Source organism: Octopus bimaculoides, chromosome 28 (genome assembly GCF_001194135.2).
Source record: "Octopus bimaculoides isolate UCB-OBI-ISO-001 chromosome 28, ASM119413v2, whole genome shotgun sequence".
Taxonomy (NCBI): domain Eukaryota; kingdom Metazoa; phylum Mollusca; class Cephalopoda; order Octopoda; family Octopodidae; genus Octopus; species Octopus bimaculoides.
The window spans coordinates 18,405,390-18,420,080 of record NC_069008.1 but is presented as its reverse complement, the minus strand read 5'-3'; the positions used below and the strand labels follow the sequence as shown (position 1 = coordinate 18,420,080).

General features: G+C 40.6%; 1 protein-coding gene across 1 annotated transcript in view; it reads left to right on the top strand.

Annotated features, from left to right (window-relative positions):
* LOC106874073 (ubiquitin carboxyl-terminal hydrolase 24) overlaps window positions 1-12,883 on the top strand; it is a 73,832-nt gene extending 60,949 nt beyond the window's left edge. Inside the window, exons 43-57 of the mRNA XM_052977509.1 lie at window positions 2,161-2,299; window positions 3,098-3,217; window positions 4,426-4,700; window positions 5,566-5,705; window positions 6,402-6,540; window positions 6,909-7,107; window positions 7,719-7,822; window positions 8,093-8,206; window positions 9,274-9,373; window positions 10,155-10,274; window positions 10,567-10,653; window positions 11,589-11,700; window positions 12,187-12,305; window positions 12,571-12,684; window positions 12,782-12,883. Coding sequence (XP_052833469.1) covers window positions 2,161-2,299; window positions 3,098-3,217; window positions 4,426-4,700; window positions 5,566-5,705; window positions 6,402-6,540; window positions 6,909-7,107; window positions 7,719-7,822; window positions 8,093-8,206; window positions 9,274-9,373; window positions 10,155-10,274; window positions 10,567-10,653; window positions 11,589-11,700; window positions 12,187-12,305; window positions 12,571-12,684; window positions 12,782-12,868 — 1,969 coding nt within the window. The 3' untranslated portion in view covers window positions 12,869-12,883. The remainder of the gene's footprint in view (window positions 1-2,160; window positions 2,300-3,097; window positions 3,218-4,425; window positions 4,701-5,565; window positions 5,706-6,401; window positions 6,541-6,908; window positions 7,108-7,718; window positions 7,823-8,092; window positions 8,207-9,273; window positions 9,374-10,154; window positions 10,275-10,566; window positions 10,654-11,588; window positions 11,701-12,186; window positions 12,306-12,570; window positions 12,685-12,781) is intronic.
* Window positions 12,884-14,691: the final 1,808 nt, after the last annotated feature.

Genomic DNA, 14,691 nt, shown 5'->3' with positions numbered 1-14,691 from the left:
GTTGCCAGTGCCCCTGGACTAGCTCTTGTGCGGGTGGCACATAAAAGACACCATTTCGAGCGTGGCCGTTTTCGTGCGGGTGACACGTAAAAGCACCCACTACACTCTCTGAGTGGTTGGCGTTAGGAAGGGCATCCAGCTGTAGAAACTCTGCCAAATTAGACTGGAGCCTGGTGTTGCCATCCGGTTGCACCAGTCCTCAGTCAAATCGTCCAACCCATGCTAGCATGGAAAGCGGACGTTAAACGATGATGATGATGATGATGATGATGATTGAATGAGTGAATCAAGGTTTAATCATTGTTTTGCTGTTTGGAACAAACTCGTTGATGGCAATCAAACCATGTATCTGCTTCAGACTGGATCCAATTGGCCATGACACCAGAAAGAGAAAGAGAGGGAGAGGTTAACCTTTTAACTATGAAATTTGAGTCTTTGGCCTTACCAATTATTTTCTATCCATATCTCTCTGTCTGAGAGCTTTGTCATCAAGGTGTGTGATTGTAAGACCGTAGTTTCAATTGCTGGATCAAGCAGTCTAATGGGTTCATTTCATTTCGCTATGCAATCACTGATTAGATGCAGGGAAGAATGAGCTAACGTGCAGCAGAAGCATTTGATTGCTAGAAACAAATCATCTGTGGAGGTTGTTCAGTAGAAAAATTGCAGAAACCCCTCATCTGTTGTCGACAGTAGGAGAGTCTTCCATGTGTGTGTGTGTGTGTGTGTAAAACACTTTGTGAACTTGTTTGGCAAGTGACTTGAAATAATAATCAATGATGAAGTGCAAGTGTGGCTGCCTGGTTAAGAAATTTGCTTCCTGACCACGTGGTTTTGGGTTCAGTACCACCATGTGGTACCTTGAGCAAGTATATTTTACTTGAGTTCTTGGCCAACCAAACTCTTGGAGTATGAAATCTGAAAACAAACCCATGCTCTGTGTGTGTTAGTGGTGTGTTTTTTGCAGTCTCCTGCGTAAAGATGTCCATCCATGATAGAAAAAAGCCCATCGTCTTTATCATCATTGAACATCCATTTTCCATGCTGGCCTGGCATGGTTGGACAGTTTGATAGGATCCAGCAGTTCAGAGGACTGCTTCATGTTCCAATGTCAACTTTCTTTTAGTTTCTATGGTTGGATGCCTTTCCAAATGCCATTCACTTTACAAAATGTATTGAGTGCTTTTTTTTTTTTTTGTGAGGTTGCCTAGCAACTTGCAACATTGTAAACTTCATGTGTCGAGGAGGAACTTCATTATACTAGGAGAGAATAAGGAGCAGAGAGAAAAGGGCTGGCACAGGAGAGGCCACATGCTGAAGAGGAGCTGCATGGCACCTCACATTTTAGAAGGGAAGGTTTGAGACAGAACTAGAAATTACTATGGGGGTGTCAGAGAGGGCCTTTAATGTATGGGGTAGGTAGGAACAAGTAGGGCAGGGGTGCCAGCAGTGAATGGGGGGAGTTGATCACACACACACACAAGCACACACACACATCCCCTAGAATAAAGCGAACCACACTGTCGCTTGTGGCTCGCAGTCTTCTGAGCTATAAAGTCACTGGTGCTGGTGCCATGAAATAAAGCAGCCAGTCCACTCTTTGAAGTGTTTGGCATTAGGAAGGGTATCCAGCCATAGAAACCCTGTCACAGCAGAAGCTGAAGCCCAATCCAGTCCTTGAACCCATTGGATCCTGACAAACTGTCCAACCCATACTAGCATGGAACATGAGCGTTAAATGAAGATAATTAATAATTGGCAGAAACACTGTTATTTTCAGCCGTAAATGGTGGGCCCCCGCTTTTGCATCTGGTAAGAACAGGGATAGAGAAACGGAGTCACACCTGCTAAAGGCTTTTCACAGGTTTTCAAAGGTTTAATATGAAAAGTAGGGCAGTGAGTTGGCAGAATTAGGGTTTAGGGTGCCAGGCAAAATGCTTAGCGACCTTTCTTCTGACTTTACATTCTGAGTTCAAATGCTGCCAGGGTAGACTTTGTCTTTCATCCTTTCGGGGTCGATAAAATGAATACCAGTTATGCACTGGGGTTGATGTAACCCACTGAACACATACACAGCCCTGTATTGAGTTCTTCAAGAACCTTCTTTGTTTAATTTGTTGCTTGAAACAATATTTCCAGTTTTCTTTATTTTTATTGAAGCTATGAACGAGAAGAAGCTTTCTTTGCCCTGAATTTGACAGTCAAAAATGCCACTTTACAAGATTCTCTGGACCAGTTTGTGAAAGGGGAACTTCTGGAAGGAGACAATGCTTACTTTTGTGAAAAATGTCAAGAAAAGGTAAATTTATCTCACATCTTTTTCCCACTGTTTTGAGGGCTTTCAGTATTTCATGCACACACACACACACACTCTCTCTCTCTTTCCCTCTCTCTTTTTCTGTCTCTCTCTTTTTCTCTCTTTCTCTCTCTCCTTGTTCTTACCCCCCCCCCCCTTCCATCCTGCAATTATCTGACATCTGGCAAAAATACCTTTCCATATTTGCTCCTTCCTAACTGCCACTGTGGTCCCTGGCTCTGTCCTTCCCTCACAAAGTGGTAACTCAGTCAAATGTATCTTGTTGTAAGGTGGGTGTGTGATTGATTTTGAACTCCTAAACATTCTATGAAATGCATTTTGTTTTCTGAATACAAACTTGTTACCAGTTTGAATATGTTTGATGCAAGAAGCTCATTCACTGTGGATTGTCATGGAGAAAATTTTTTCATTGAAGACAGGTGTAAATATACTGAATCTACTCCCAACATCACCTGACCAGGTTGTGGGATACATGCTGTTTGAAGTAGTCATCTCCTCTTCAACCACAGAGACTTCAAAGAAGATAACCCCACTCTGAAATGCATGTGTCCCCCACAGCCTGGATCGGCCACTGCTGCTCTCAGCTGACTCAGTGTTTTACAAACGATAGAGAATGGCTTTTTTTATGGCTTCGAATATGCCTGGTTTGTATTTCAATGTGTCACTGCTTAGCACTCTCGCCCTGTCTTTCATAAATGTCCTGCTGGTATTTTAGTATTGTTACATTTGTAAGAATTGAACCCACAATCTATTGATTGTGTTGTATATTGTCCACTTCAGAGGAACACCATCAAACGTATGTGTATCAAAACACTGCCACCATTGTTGTGCATCCAGTTGAAGAGGTTTGGTTATGACTGGGAGGCGCAGAAAGCATTGAAGTTTGATGACTATTTCAAGGTAGGTAATGTTTATTATGTGTGTGTATATATCTATATGTGGCTCTAGTTGTCTGTCACACACTGTGTGTGTATATACATATAGGCATAGGAGTGGCTGTCTGGTAAGAAACTTGCTTCCCAACCGCATGGTTCCTGGTTCAATCTCACTGAATGGTACCTTGGGCAAGTGTTTTCTATAATTTCAGGCAGACCAAAGTCTTGTGAGTGGATTTGGTAGATGGAAACTGAAAGAAGCCCATTGTGTGTGTGTGTGTGTGTGTGTGTATATATATATATATATATATATATATATATATATATATATACACACACATATATATGTGTGTGTGTGTCTCCCCATCATCGCTTGACAACCAATGTTAGTGTGTATATGTCCCCGTAACTTAGTGGTTCGGCAATAGAGACTGATAGAATAAGTACTAGGCTTACAAAAGTTAAGTCCTGGGGTCGATTTGTTCGATTAAAGGCGGTGCTCCAGCATGGCCACAGTTAAATGCCTGAAACAAGTAAAAAGAACAAAAGAATATATATGTAGCACATTTATATATATCGATGTATATATATTTCGTATGTGTATTTCGTGTGCAAGATTCTTGATGTGGATACGTGTGTTGAAAGAAATCCAATTAAACCTTGGGAGAGGCATAATGCCTCTCCCAAGGTTTAATTGGATGTATATATATCTATATGTATATTTTATATGCGTGATTGTTGCCAGTGTCGCCTTACCAGCACGTGCTGGTGGCACATGAAAAACAACATTCAAGCGTGGTCTGTTGCCAGGGAATAAAATTGGGGGAGACAGCTTTATGTTGAGAAATAAAGGGTTAAAATGTGAAAGTATTTGGACAGTTAATTACAAACATATAATTAAATACAAAACTATATTGATATAGAATTAGTGTATTTCTCATTATTTCTTGTTGAATGCCTAGTGACCTGTGCGGGACCTAGCAACCTGTCACAAAAGTCCTTTTTGAAGTGTCACAAAACCCTTAGCAAACTCTTGTAGAGCTCCTCAAGGGATCCATTATAATTTCCTGTAGAATTACTAGCAATCTTCCATGGAAAATCTAATGAGCCCTTGCAGAACTACAAGTGACTTCTCACAGAACTACCAGGAATCTGTTGTGGAACCCCTAGCAACAAATCATAAAACTTTGGTGGTAGACTTTGACCCTTTTTTTTTTTAATGATTCTTTGTAGTTTCCCTGGGTCCTCGACATGGAGCCTTATACAGCTGAAGGGATGGCATGGCGAGAAAGTGAAAGCCTTCACAATTATTCTGATGAGGAAACTAGCGAGAAATCAACGTTGGGGTCGTCATGTCAGGAAGACTCGGCAGATGGTCAGTATGTGGATCCAGTCACCTCAACAAACCAAGTCATACCAAACCGAATACATTATGAACTTGTTGGCATTGTCGTCCATAGTGGTCAAGCTAATGCTGGCCACTACTACTCCTTTATTAAAGACCGCAGGTGAGTTGCAGTGTTTCCGGGGATGACCACCACTTCAGTTGCTACTGTTATTCCTTCTTTCTCGTTTTCTTTTTAGGGAGGGAAAAACAGCTCCCTTGACCCCTTTTATTTTCAGAGTCCACTGAAACTGGAGTGGGTGGGTGGAGAGGAAGTATGGTGTGATCCTCAAACCAGAGACCTGGCCTCAAAGCTTCTAACAAGGTGACCCCCCCCCCCCCCCCCTCCACACTGAAGTGACCCCAGGACAAGTTGAGGGATCAAGTTTACTACAAAGCAACTCAGAACACAAAGAGAAAAAACAGACAATACAAGCTATCTCCAACGATTCCAGTGGTTAATTAGTAGTCATTAGAGCAGACCACAAAGTACCTTGTGGTATTTGTTCTGGATCTTCTAACTCTTGAGTTCAAATCCCACCTAGATCAATTAACTTTTCATCCCTTCCAGGAATCAAATTAAACAATTCCCTGGTCAGGGAGTTCTTGGAACATTGTTAGAAATACCTTGTGGTATTTGATCTCTCACTTTGTGTTCTGAGTTGTGTAGTAGATGTAACTCCTCACTTAATCCTGGGGTCATTGTTGAAAGTATTGCGGCCAAGTCTTTGATTTGAGGACTACTTCCTCCATCTCTCCTAAGTGGTAACAAAAAAATTCTTTCTTCTTTACCTATATATCTCTCTGTGTCTGCTAAACCATTTCTCTGTCTGTCGAATTTACTTCTCACTTTAATAATCCACCTCTCTCAGCACAGCCACTATTTTCCCTATTCCTGCACGACAAAGAATTGACACATGACTTAGTGTTTTATACACATGCACGACATTCTCCTATTGATCTGATGAACCTTTTTTTTTGTGTTGCAGAGGAACAGTCTCAACAAATCCTAAGAAGGGTTGCTGGTTCAAATTCAACGACATTACAGTAGAAGAGTTTCACATGACAGATGCCAACCTTGAAGCTGAATGCTTTGGTGGATTTTACAAAGCAAAAGTTTATGACCAAAGTAAGCATTGCCATATATCTGTGACAAAAGTCTTATCAGATGTCTAGGAGGAAAATATATGTGTACATATATATATATATATATATATATATATATATATATATATATATATATGTGTGTGTGTGTGTATAAATATATATATCATCATCGTTTAACGTCCGCTTTCCATGCTAGCATATGTGTGTGTGTGTATATAAATATGTACATATCTATTTATCTAATATATATGTGTGTGTATGTGTCTGTATAAATATATGTACATATGGCTAAAGAAGCCTGTCGCATATGTGTGTGTGTGTGTGTGTGTGTACATGTCCGTGTGTCACTATCTCCTTGCCTCAATGTCATCTGATAGTTGTAAAATAATTGATGCTGTCAGACGAGCAGAATGATTTAATTCCAATATTCTGTGGAAACAGGAAAAATATTACCTTATTTGGAAAGAAGTAAGAGTTGGTGCCTCGATAGAATGTATCTAGGACAATTTGTAAAGTGGTTGATATTAAGAAGGGTGAGTAGTCACAAAAATAGAATGTAGAAGAGAGATGTGGGCCTCCACCCCACATCTAGGAGGAGCAGTAACTGACTGACTCGAGGGCAGCTGACATGAAAGGATGTGGGTGATTTGCTGAGATTTAGTTCATTTCTATGTTCAATTGTAAGATATAAAACGTCTGTCTCTTCTGCTGCTTCCAGACATGACCTACCCTGAAGATCGGATCCGTTATTGGAATGGTTATATGTTGTTCTATGAACGAATGGATGAACCAAAGACACCTGTTTCTGCAAAGAAATCCAAAGTTTCTCTGTCTAAATGTTCTCATTTTGAACCAAGGTAAGTGTTTGTCTTTCCATTCTTGTTTTTTAAATTAATACAAACTTTAATAACTGAAAACCTTGTGTGTGTGTGGAGGGCAGCCTGCATGACATATACAGAATAGCTTATTCTGTAGGAAAGAAATGTTAGAAGGACGACAGTGCAGACTTCATGTTGTTGCGATGACAACCTTCCAAAATGTTTGTTGCTATGGAAACCTCAACAGTAAGCAATAATGATTTTTCAGCAGATAAACTTCCATAAATTTGTCTTCGGTTCTAACCTGAGGCTGACCAAAGCCTTGTGTTAGATCAACTGTAAGAAGCCTGTTCCCACACTTGCATCTCTCTAATAATCCCATTGTCATCTCATCTTCTCCACCATAGACGCAGTTTGAACTCTGACAGCCTGGTCGAGTTAACAGAGTTGGTCCACAAAGGGGAAAAACGTGGTATTTTCACAGAGAAGATGCCAGCAAGCATTGAGAAGGTGATTGGCACCGAGAACATAATCTTTGTCAAGAACAGAGACATTTACAACAATGAGTATTTCCGTTTCATCAAGAACCTGGCCGCAGTTAATGCAGTAAGTTGGTGTTGTTGTTGTTGTTGTTGTTGTTGTTTGTACTGTTGTTGTTGTAATAACATCAGACCTGTCCCTCAGCCTCTTTACAGTCCAGACCTTGCTTCCTGTGACATTTGGTTGTTCTTCAAGCTGAAGGAGGCTGTGAGAAAGGTGCTGGATCCCTTTCCTTTTGAGGACTTCAGTGGGACCTTCACAAAGTGGCAGGAGCACTACAACAGATGCATTGAAGGAGGTCAGGGCTTTGTACTAATTTGAAATTCATAAAGGTCTCTCCTGAGACATCAAAGGAGACTGTTGAAAAATAAACCTCATTCGGTTAAATTCCATGAGAATATCTTGGTCAGCCTATGAACTTTTACAACCTTCATAAGATTGAACTCCCAAAGATTTAGCTCTGAGGCATGACAGGGCACCAGTTCATGCAACCGAAGAGAGGCAGGGTGTGTTGTATAGTATTGGTAATTATTAAACCCTGGGCTGGGAGATTAATGTTGACTTTAATCAGAACTGAACCGTGACTGCTGGTGTTTGGAACTAAATACTTCTTCCTCTCCCTCTGTAACCATGTACTGTCCCCTTTTGACGAAACCACTCCATTCATCTTTCCACAGGCTCATGAAACTGACCCCAACTACAGTAAGTTATGTGTACAGTCGCTCCAGCTGGCCATGAAATTCCTCATCAATTCGTACTTCAGAGCAAAACTGAAGACAAAGTAAGAAAGTGTAATTTTTATTTTCTGATTCACTGAAAACATCCAGCGTTGATAAAGAAGGGACAGAGCCCAGTAATTTATCTATATCCAATGTACCAGTAATTAACTAATCTCTAGTGTACCAGTAATTATTTCTGTCTATGAATTTTAAATTTATTGACAGCCTGTACAATTTATCAAGTTTTATATCCGACTGAATCTCTCTGCCCCCCGCCCCCCTCCCATAGAAAGGCATAACTTTGGTTTAATATTGTTGTTGTCATTGTTCAGGGCTGAGTTAGATGACTGGGTCACTGTGATTGAGATGTTGGTCACCCGCTGCAAAGAAGCCTGCCTGTGCCTGGTCGACATGATTGGAGAAGACGATGGTTACACCTACATCAAGTAAGTACCTCTCACTATTCCTCCTAGTCCTGCAACCAACCTCCACTCCTCTACCCTTGCTCACCTCACGGTCCCTGCCTCCTCTTAAAAGCCATGGCCATACTACTCCCTCCCTACCCTTACCAATCACAACCACTGCTCTCCTCCCATCACCAGCAGCCTTATGACACTCCTAAAATATTAAGGGCTTCTCTTGTGCGATTCCTGGGAAATTGGATTAAAAATGCAGTGGAAAATTCCTGGGATTGCATTTTATTTTCTCAGAATTTCCATGCATTTCATTAAAAAACTAATTCTAAATTACAAAACCAATCCAAGAAGTGATCTTTTGACTCTGTTGAAATTATAAGAATTGCTCAGCCAAAAACATGAGCTTCTTTCTGGAGAAACAGAATGAAATTGTAGAAGAAATGAAGTGAAAGGAGTTGCTATTGATGGAATTTTCATGAAGAGATTCGTGAAAAATGGTTTTTGTTTCTCATTTTAGACAAGGAAGTTCAATGTTGATGGAATTAGAGAAAAATTTGAGATTAAGGGAAGAATTCAAAGGAAATAAGAACTTTGAAAAAATTGTTTCAGTGATAAATGATAGAACAAGTGGCAGCGTTAATTTTGGTAACACTGTTAATTGTGAGCATTAATTGTGTTACATCAATTTCATTTGGCTGTGACGGTCTTTACTACAAGAAAACTGAATCTAATTGTGTTGAAGCTAATTTCACTAACGACCTTCGTTAAAAGACCAAGTTTGAAAATCTGTTCAATGATCTACTTTCTCCAATTAAAAGTATGGTTAATAATTATGTTTGTGGACACATATGCTGCATTGGTTACAATTTATAGACCATCTACCAATGACGCATCTGTGGCATTGGGTACAGTCTGCAGACTAGATTCATCAATCTCCTACCCAGTCAAGTACTTCACCCAGACTATCACAGATTTCTTTATTACTTAAAACAAACCCTCAACTAACTCCCTATTTTGCCCATTATCAACCCTCATCACTGCCCACAAATTACACTTTGTTAAACCCTTACTGTAAGGTCTGTCTCTTTCTTTTGTAGGTCCTTTCTGCTGGAATGTCCAAACAAAGATGTTCGGCTTACCCTGGCCAAAATCCTCCAACGTATGATGAATAGCTTCTTTCAACATGGTGCTGTAGCTGTGAGTCTTATGTTCTTCATGTGGTCATTGCTTGATATTGAGGGGCTGGACACAACAAGGGTCACATGAGGCAGGAGGGCTATGGGCATAGGGCTAATGATTGACTGGATATGGAGGGAAAAGGTTACTCCCCTTCAGTTACATATATGATGATAGGTTAGTTGGATTTAGGGTTACATTGCGAGCTGTCAAGAAGTGATATTGAAGTAAGCAGTGAATATGTATTTATGTAGCGATGGTAAGTTAATATAAAACAAAATAAATGGATTTGAGGGTAAAAGAGCAGTGTTTAGTGGTGAACAGTGAAATGGAGGTAAGGTTTATGGGGGTAATATGTGAAGGGAAGGGTGCATAGTTATATGGACATATTTATAGATGCAATATTTATCATAACTTGATAGCTATCTCTTGATATTACATTGGTTTGTGAGTTAATATCCCCATGGATAGGACATCTGTCCAGCTGGGGTAACTCAGTCCAGTGAACTGAGACAATGGAGATGAACAAATACATAGTTCTATGGTCATTTGTAGTGAGTGGCTCCTTGTTTAAATTGCAGTGAAATCAGGACTGAACTGGGGCTAAACAACAACAACAAGGAAGGACACATTAGATAATGTAGTCCTAGATACACTTACGTCTTAATAAAACTTGGGATGGGCATGGCTGAAACCTCCTTGATCTTAAGTGTGTCTGTTGGATGGGATTGACAGCAGTATTTCCATAAGAAATTGTGTTTTAATTGTTTTTTTTTGTTTTTTTTTTTGTCCTATTTTTCAGACATACAAATCCTTTGACCAGTTGGTGGGTCATCTGCTCCACATGCTAAACAAAGATCTTCCTGACAACATCAAAAACTCCACTCAATATTTCCTCGTTCTCAAAAGTTACGTTCAGATGGTAAGAATTGTTGCAATAGTCTCTGCATCATTTTGAAACCACTACACCCAAATTGAGTATCAAGGTTGGCTTGTTAAAATACCAGTCATGTACTGGGGCTAGGCGATATCAATTGGCACACCCACCAAACCTGAAAATTGCTGGCTGGTTGCCCAAATTACAAATGATTCTTATTCTTCCTCTTCTGAGCTGGGAGAATCCTTACAGCTCCAGACTAAATACCTTGTTGTATTTTCTTCCCTCTTCCTTTATATTCTCAATTGAAATCCTTTTCCCCTTCATATTTTGTCAGGGTACCAAGGCCTGCAGCCACATGTTCCATCGGAAGGGCTTCAATCATCTGATCAACTTTCTACTTGGGACCGTCGACAAAGAAGAAGTAGGTATCAACTTGTATAACAACAGACCACTGATAAACTACAACATACCCTGATGACTACACAACATCCCAAACAGCAAAATTGCAAATCATTGAATATATAATACATATCCAAACAAGTTTTCACCCTTTCTTTACCGTATTTCTTTTGAGATGTTCTGTGTTTCTTTCAATTAATTTTAAATATAACAAAGAATTTAGTAAAATAACTTCGTTATCATTCAGCTAGTGTTAGGAACATAAATTGTGACTAAGGTTTGGTGCAAGATTTTAATTCAAAACTTATGAAAACAAGACATTTGCAGTAGAGAGCCAGAGGGGGTTTCAGCCAGGTTGGTATTGAAAGGGTTAAAACCTCTAGTCTTCCTCTCTCCCACACAATCAGCATCAGCATACTTCTCTGCTTTCTCTTGCTCGCATTTATTGATAGTTCAACAGGACCCACCAAACATTTCTTAGTCCAGTGACATCATCATCACTGCTGAACATCCATACTGACATCAGTTGGATTATTCAACTGAATCTGACAAGTTACAGACTGCTTCAAGCCCTAATGTCTATGTGGCAAGGTTTCTGTGGCTGGATGTCCTTTTTAAATGCCAGTTACTTTACAGTGTGTATTGAGTGCTTTTTTTCATAACACTTGCTCAGTTGAGGTCACCAATGAACTTGCAAGAGAAAGAAAAATCTGTCTCAACTGAATGGAGTTGCAGCAGAGCAGGAGTTGGCTTTATGTTGAGAAGTATAAAAGAAGAGGAAGGAACAAATTCGTTGCCGTAGAAGAGATACATGGCTACCTTGCATTATATGAGTGTATAAATCTTTTACCTGTTTAAGGGCTCTTATCTCCACTGTTATCAAGCTATTACTTGGTCGTCTGGTCAGCTGCTAACCTTCCCTCCAACCCCATTTGCTAATTGCTCTGTTTTCTTTAGGAATTATCATCTCGTCGATGGATACCAATTCAAGCCCGAGATTTTGGCCACCTGCAGACGACCCTTGCTACTTTAATCTTGAACTGTGATGTCTCCAGCTACAGAACTGACGGTAGGCGACACTATTGCGTTATTTAATCTCTGTTGTATCCAATGTTCAGTTCTGATGTAGAAGCTTCTCATTGTTAGATCAACTGGAAGAATTAGTCCTTGAATTAGCATGTAGTTGTGTATTCCTCTGTCAAGTGGACCTTTAATCTAATTCTCAAGTGTGTGTGACAAGTGGGGACTTCTGACTTGTAGATGGAATTCTACACACTTTCTTTCTGCTTAATTTCACTTACAGAGTTTGTTATGTTGATCCAAGGCTATGGTAAAGGTACTTGTCCAAGATATCATGGGCTCAGACTGAACTCAGCAACTGCTGGTTGTGATCTGAACTTGTTAACCATTTAGCTATGTCTTTACTCCTATTATGTACACACACTATGATGTGGGTGCATGTACCCCAGATTGATATTGTTGTATATTGGTCGATGCCCTGTTGTAGCGATGGCCATGTTGCTGCTATAATTATCCTCTCATATCTCTTTCACAGAACCTGATCCCTTCAAAGTCTACACCCCACAAACTGTTTCTCCACAGTTGTACCTTAAAATGTCTGATGACATGTTTTACTTCGTCTTTGGTGCAGGATCCTACCGTTACATCAACGAGGTGAGTACTGTTTATACTACTTCCATCCCACTGTCATTCTACTGCCACCCCACTGTCATGCTACTGCCATCCCACTCTTATACCATTGCTATACCACTGCAAAATTTCTTTCATACCATCATATCTTACCACCATGTTGTCCTAATCATCGTCGTATTATTTAATCCCTAACCACCAAGTTCTACATTATTTTGTATGTCTTCCAGACCACTGTGTCAGTCTCAACATATTCACACCCTTAATTGTTCTCTTTCATTCTGCCAAGGTGGTGTATGCCGTACGTGAAGTCAGTTCAAATCTAGACTCCGTCACCGATATGCTATTGGCCTGTAGTTTCTGCAACAGCACTTTCAGTATGACAGTCCTCGAGTGCTTGATGGTAAGTACAAACCACCTCCTCTTCATATTTCTTTTCTCACTACACACTTTTTGTCACCATCACCACCACTAAATGTCTGTCTGTGTGTATCCCATAGGTCCAGTACCAAACAGCTCCCTGTAACGAAGTGCGCAACATATTTTCCTTACTCATGGAGATTCTGGTAAGATTTTGCTCAAAATAGTTTTTTTTAAAATTTACTACAACTACCACCACCACACACCAACTCCATCACCACTTGTCACTTTTGACAGAATCAGAAATTACTACTACTACTGTTGTTATTCGTCATCATCATTTAACGTCCATTGTCCATGCTGGCATGGGTGGGATGGTTTGACCAGGGCTGGTAAGCTGGAAGGCTGTACCAGACTCCAGTCTGATTTGGCATCCTTCTTAACGCCAACCACTCCAAGTGCATAATGCTTTTATGTGCCATTGGCTCAGGTGCCAGCTGCATGACACTGGTATCTGCCACAACTACGATTTCGCTTGGCTTGATGGGTCTTTTTCTCAAGCACAGCAAGTTGCCGAAGGTCTTGGTCATTTGTCATTACCTCTGTGAGGCCCAACACTCAAAAGGTGCTTATGTGCCACCAGCATGGGTGTCTACTACTACTGAGGTGGCAGGCTGACAGAATTGTTAGCCTGCCAGGCAAAATGCTTAGCAGCATTTTGTCCGTCTATGTTCTGAGTTCAAATTTTGTTGGCATTGACTTTGCCTTTCATCCCTTTGGGGTCAATAAAGTAAGTTCCATCTAAGCACTGGGGTCAACTTAATTGACCTGCCCTCTCCCACAAACTTTCTAAACTTGTGCCAGAATTTGTATCCATTATTTTTTTTATTATTGTTGCCTGATTGTTATTGACAATGACAGTTCAGGGCAAAGTGATCGGCTGGAGACAGTAATGGACAGCTTGCCTCAGCTCTTGGAAGATGGGAGTCTTTGCAGAAAGTCAATAACAACAATTAAACTGCTCTGGTTCTGTCCTTGCTTTGTGATAGATTAGAACTGGGATGATATAACAAACCAGTCTTTCTTAGAAATGAACTTTGGGGGAAACTCTCTGTAAAAGGTCAGGCAGATGCCTCCATTATTGTATACCACTTGACCTTTGTGCCATATTCCAGTTACCAGCTGATCAATTTGAAACATCTTCTATTCAACTTTTGGTAGAAGGGACACATTCCATTGGTCAGATGCTCCATCTTCTGCCAGTATCCTTTGTGTTGTAGGTCAGGTAAGTCCTGATTACTAACATGTAGACACATCCTGAGACTTCTCCAACTGCTAAGATTCTTTCATGGTGGACAGGTGTGGTCACCATTTGTGGAGCCTGATTTTCTGACAGAGCTGCAGTCCAGGGTGAAGCAAAGACTAGGATTGGACACCTGGCATCTAGAATAGGGGTAGGTGCTCACCACCCTCCACCAGTCAGGCAACGGTTCAGTGGATGTTCCAGTTTAGCAATCTGTAAGGGGTTTAGTGGTTGGAAAAAAAGTGACGGAGTTCTTTTGGATTGGGGACTTCCATGGATATCTTCCAGGATTCTTTGACCTGCTTATACTACAAATGGATGCTAATAGATTGGGATAAACTCTACAGGTACACAAGTGAGATGCTAGCAGATTGGGATAAACTCTACAGGTACACAAGTGAGGTGGGTGCTGAACAATGAAACCATGCATTCACTCATTCAGTGTTCTGGCTTTACTGACTCATGGAGTTATGTTGAATAGCTGCTGTCACATGTGGTACAGATCTGGTTATAAGCCAGGTCAATCATAATGATTGCCCTGTTACCTCCCTTTAAATGGGGCTGGGAAGACAGTTATCCTCTGTCTGGTGGTTATATCAAAAGAGGTTGTGAAGTTGATGAGATTGAAAGGTATGAAGCAAAGACTTTCCTCTTTGGTGGAGGCCTTCATTGAAGTTTTTAGGTGCCACTTGAAAAACAAATGGAGGAGGAGTGAGGAAAATAGCACCAATGGAGGCGGGGGGGGGG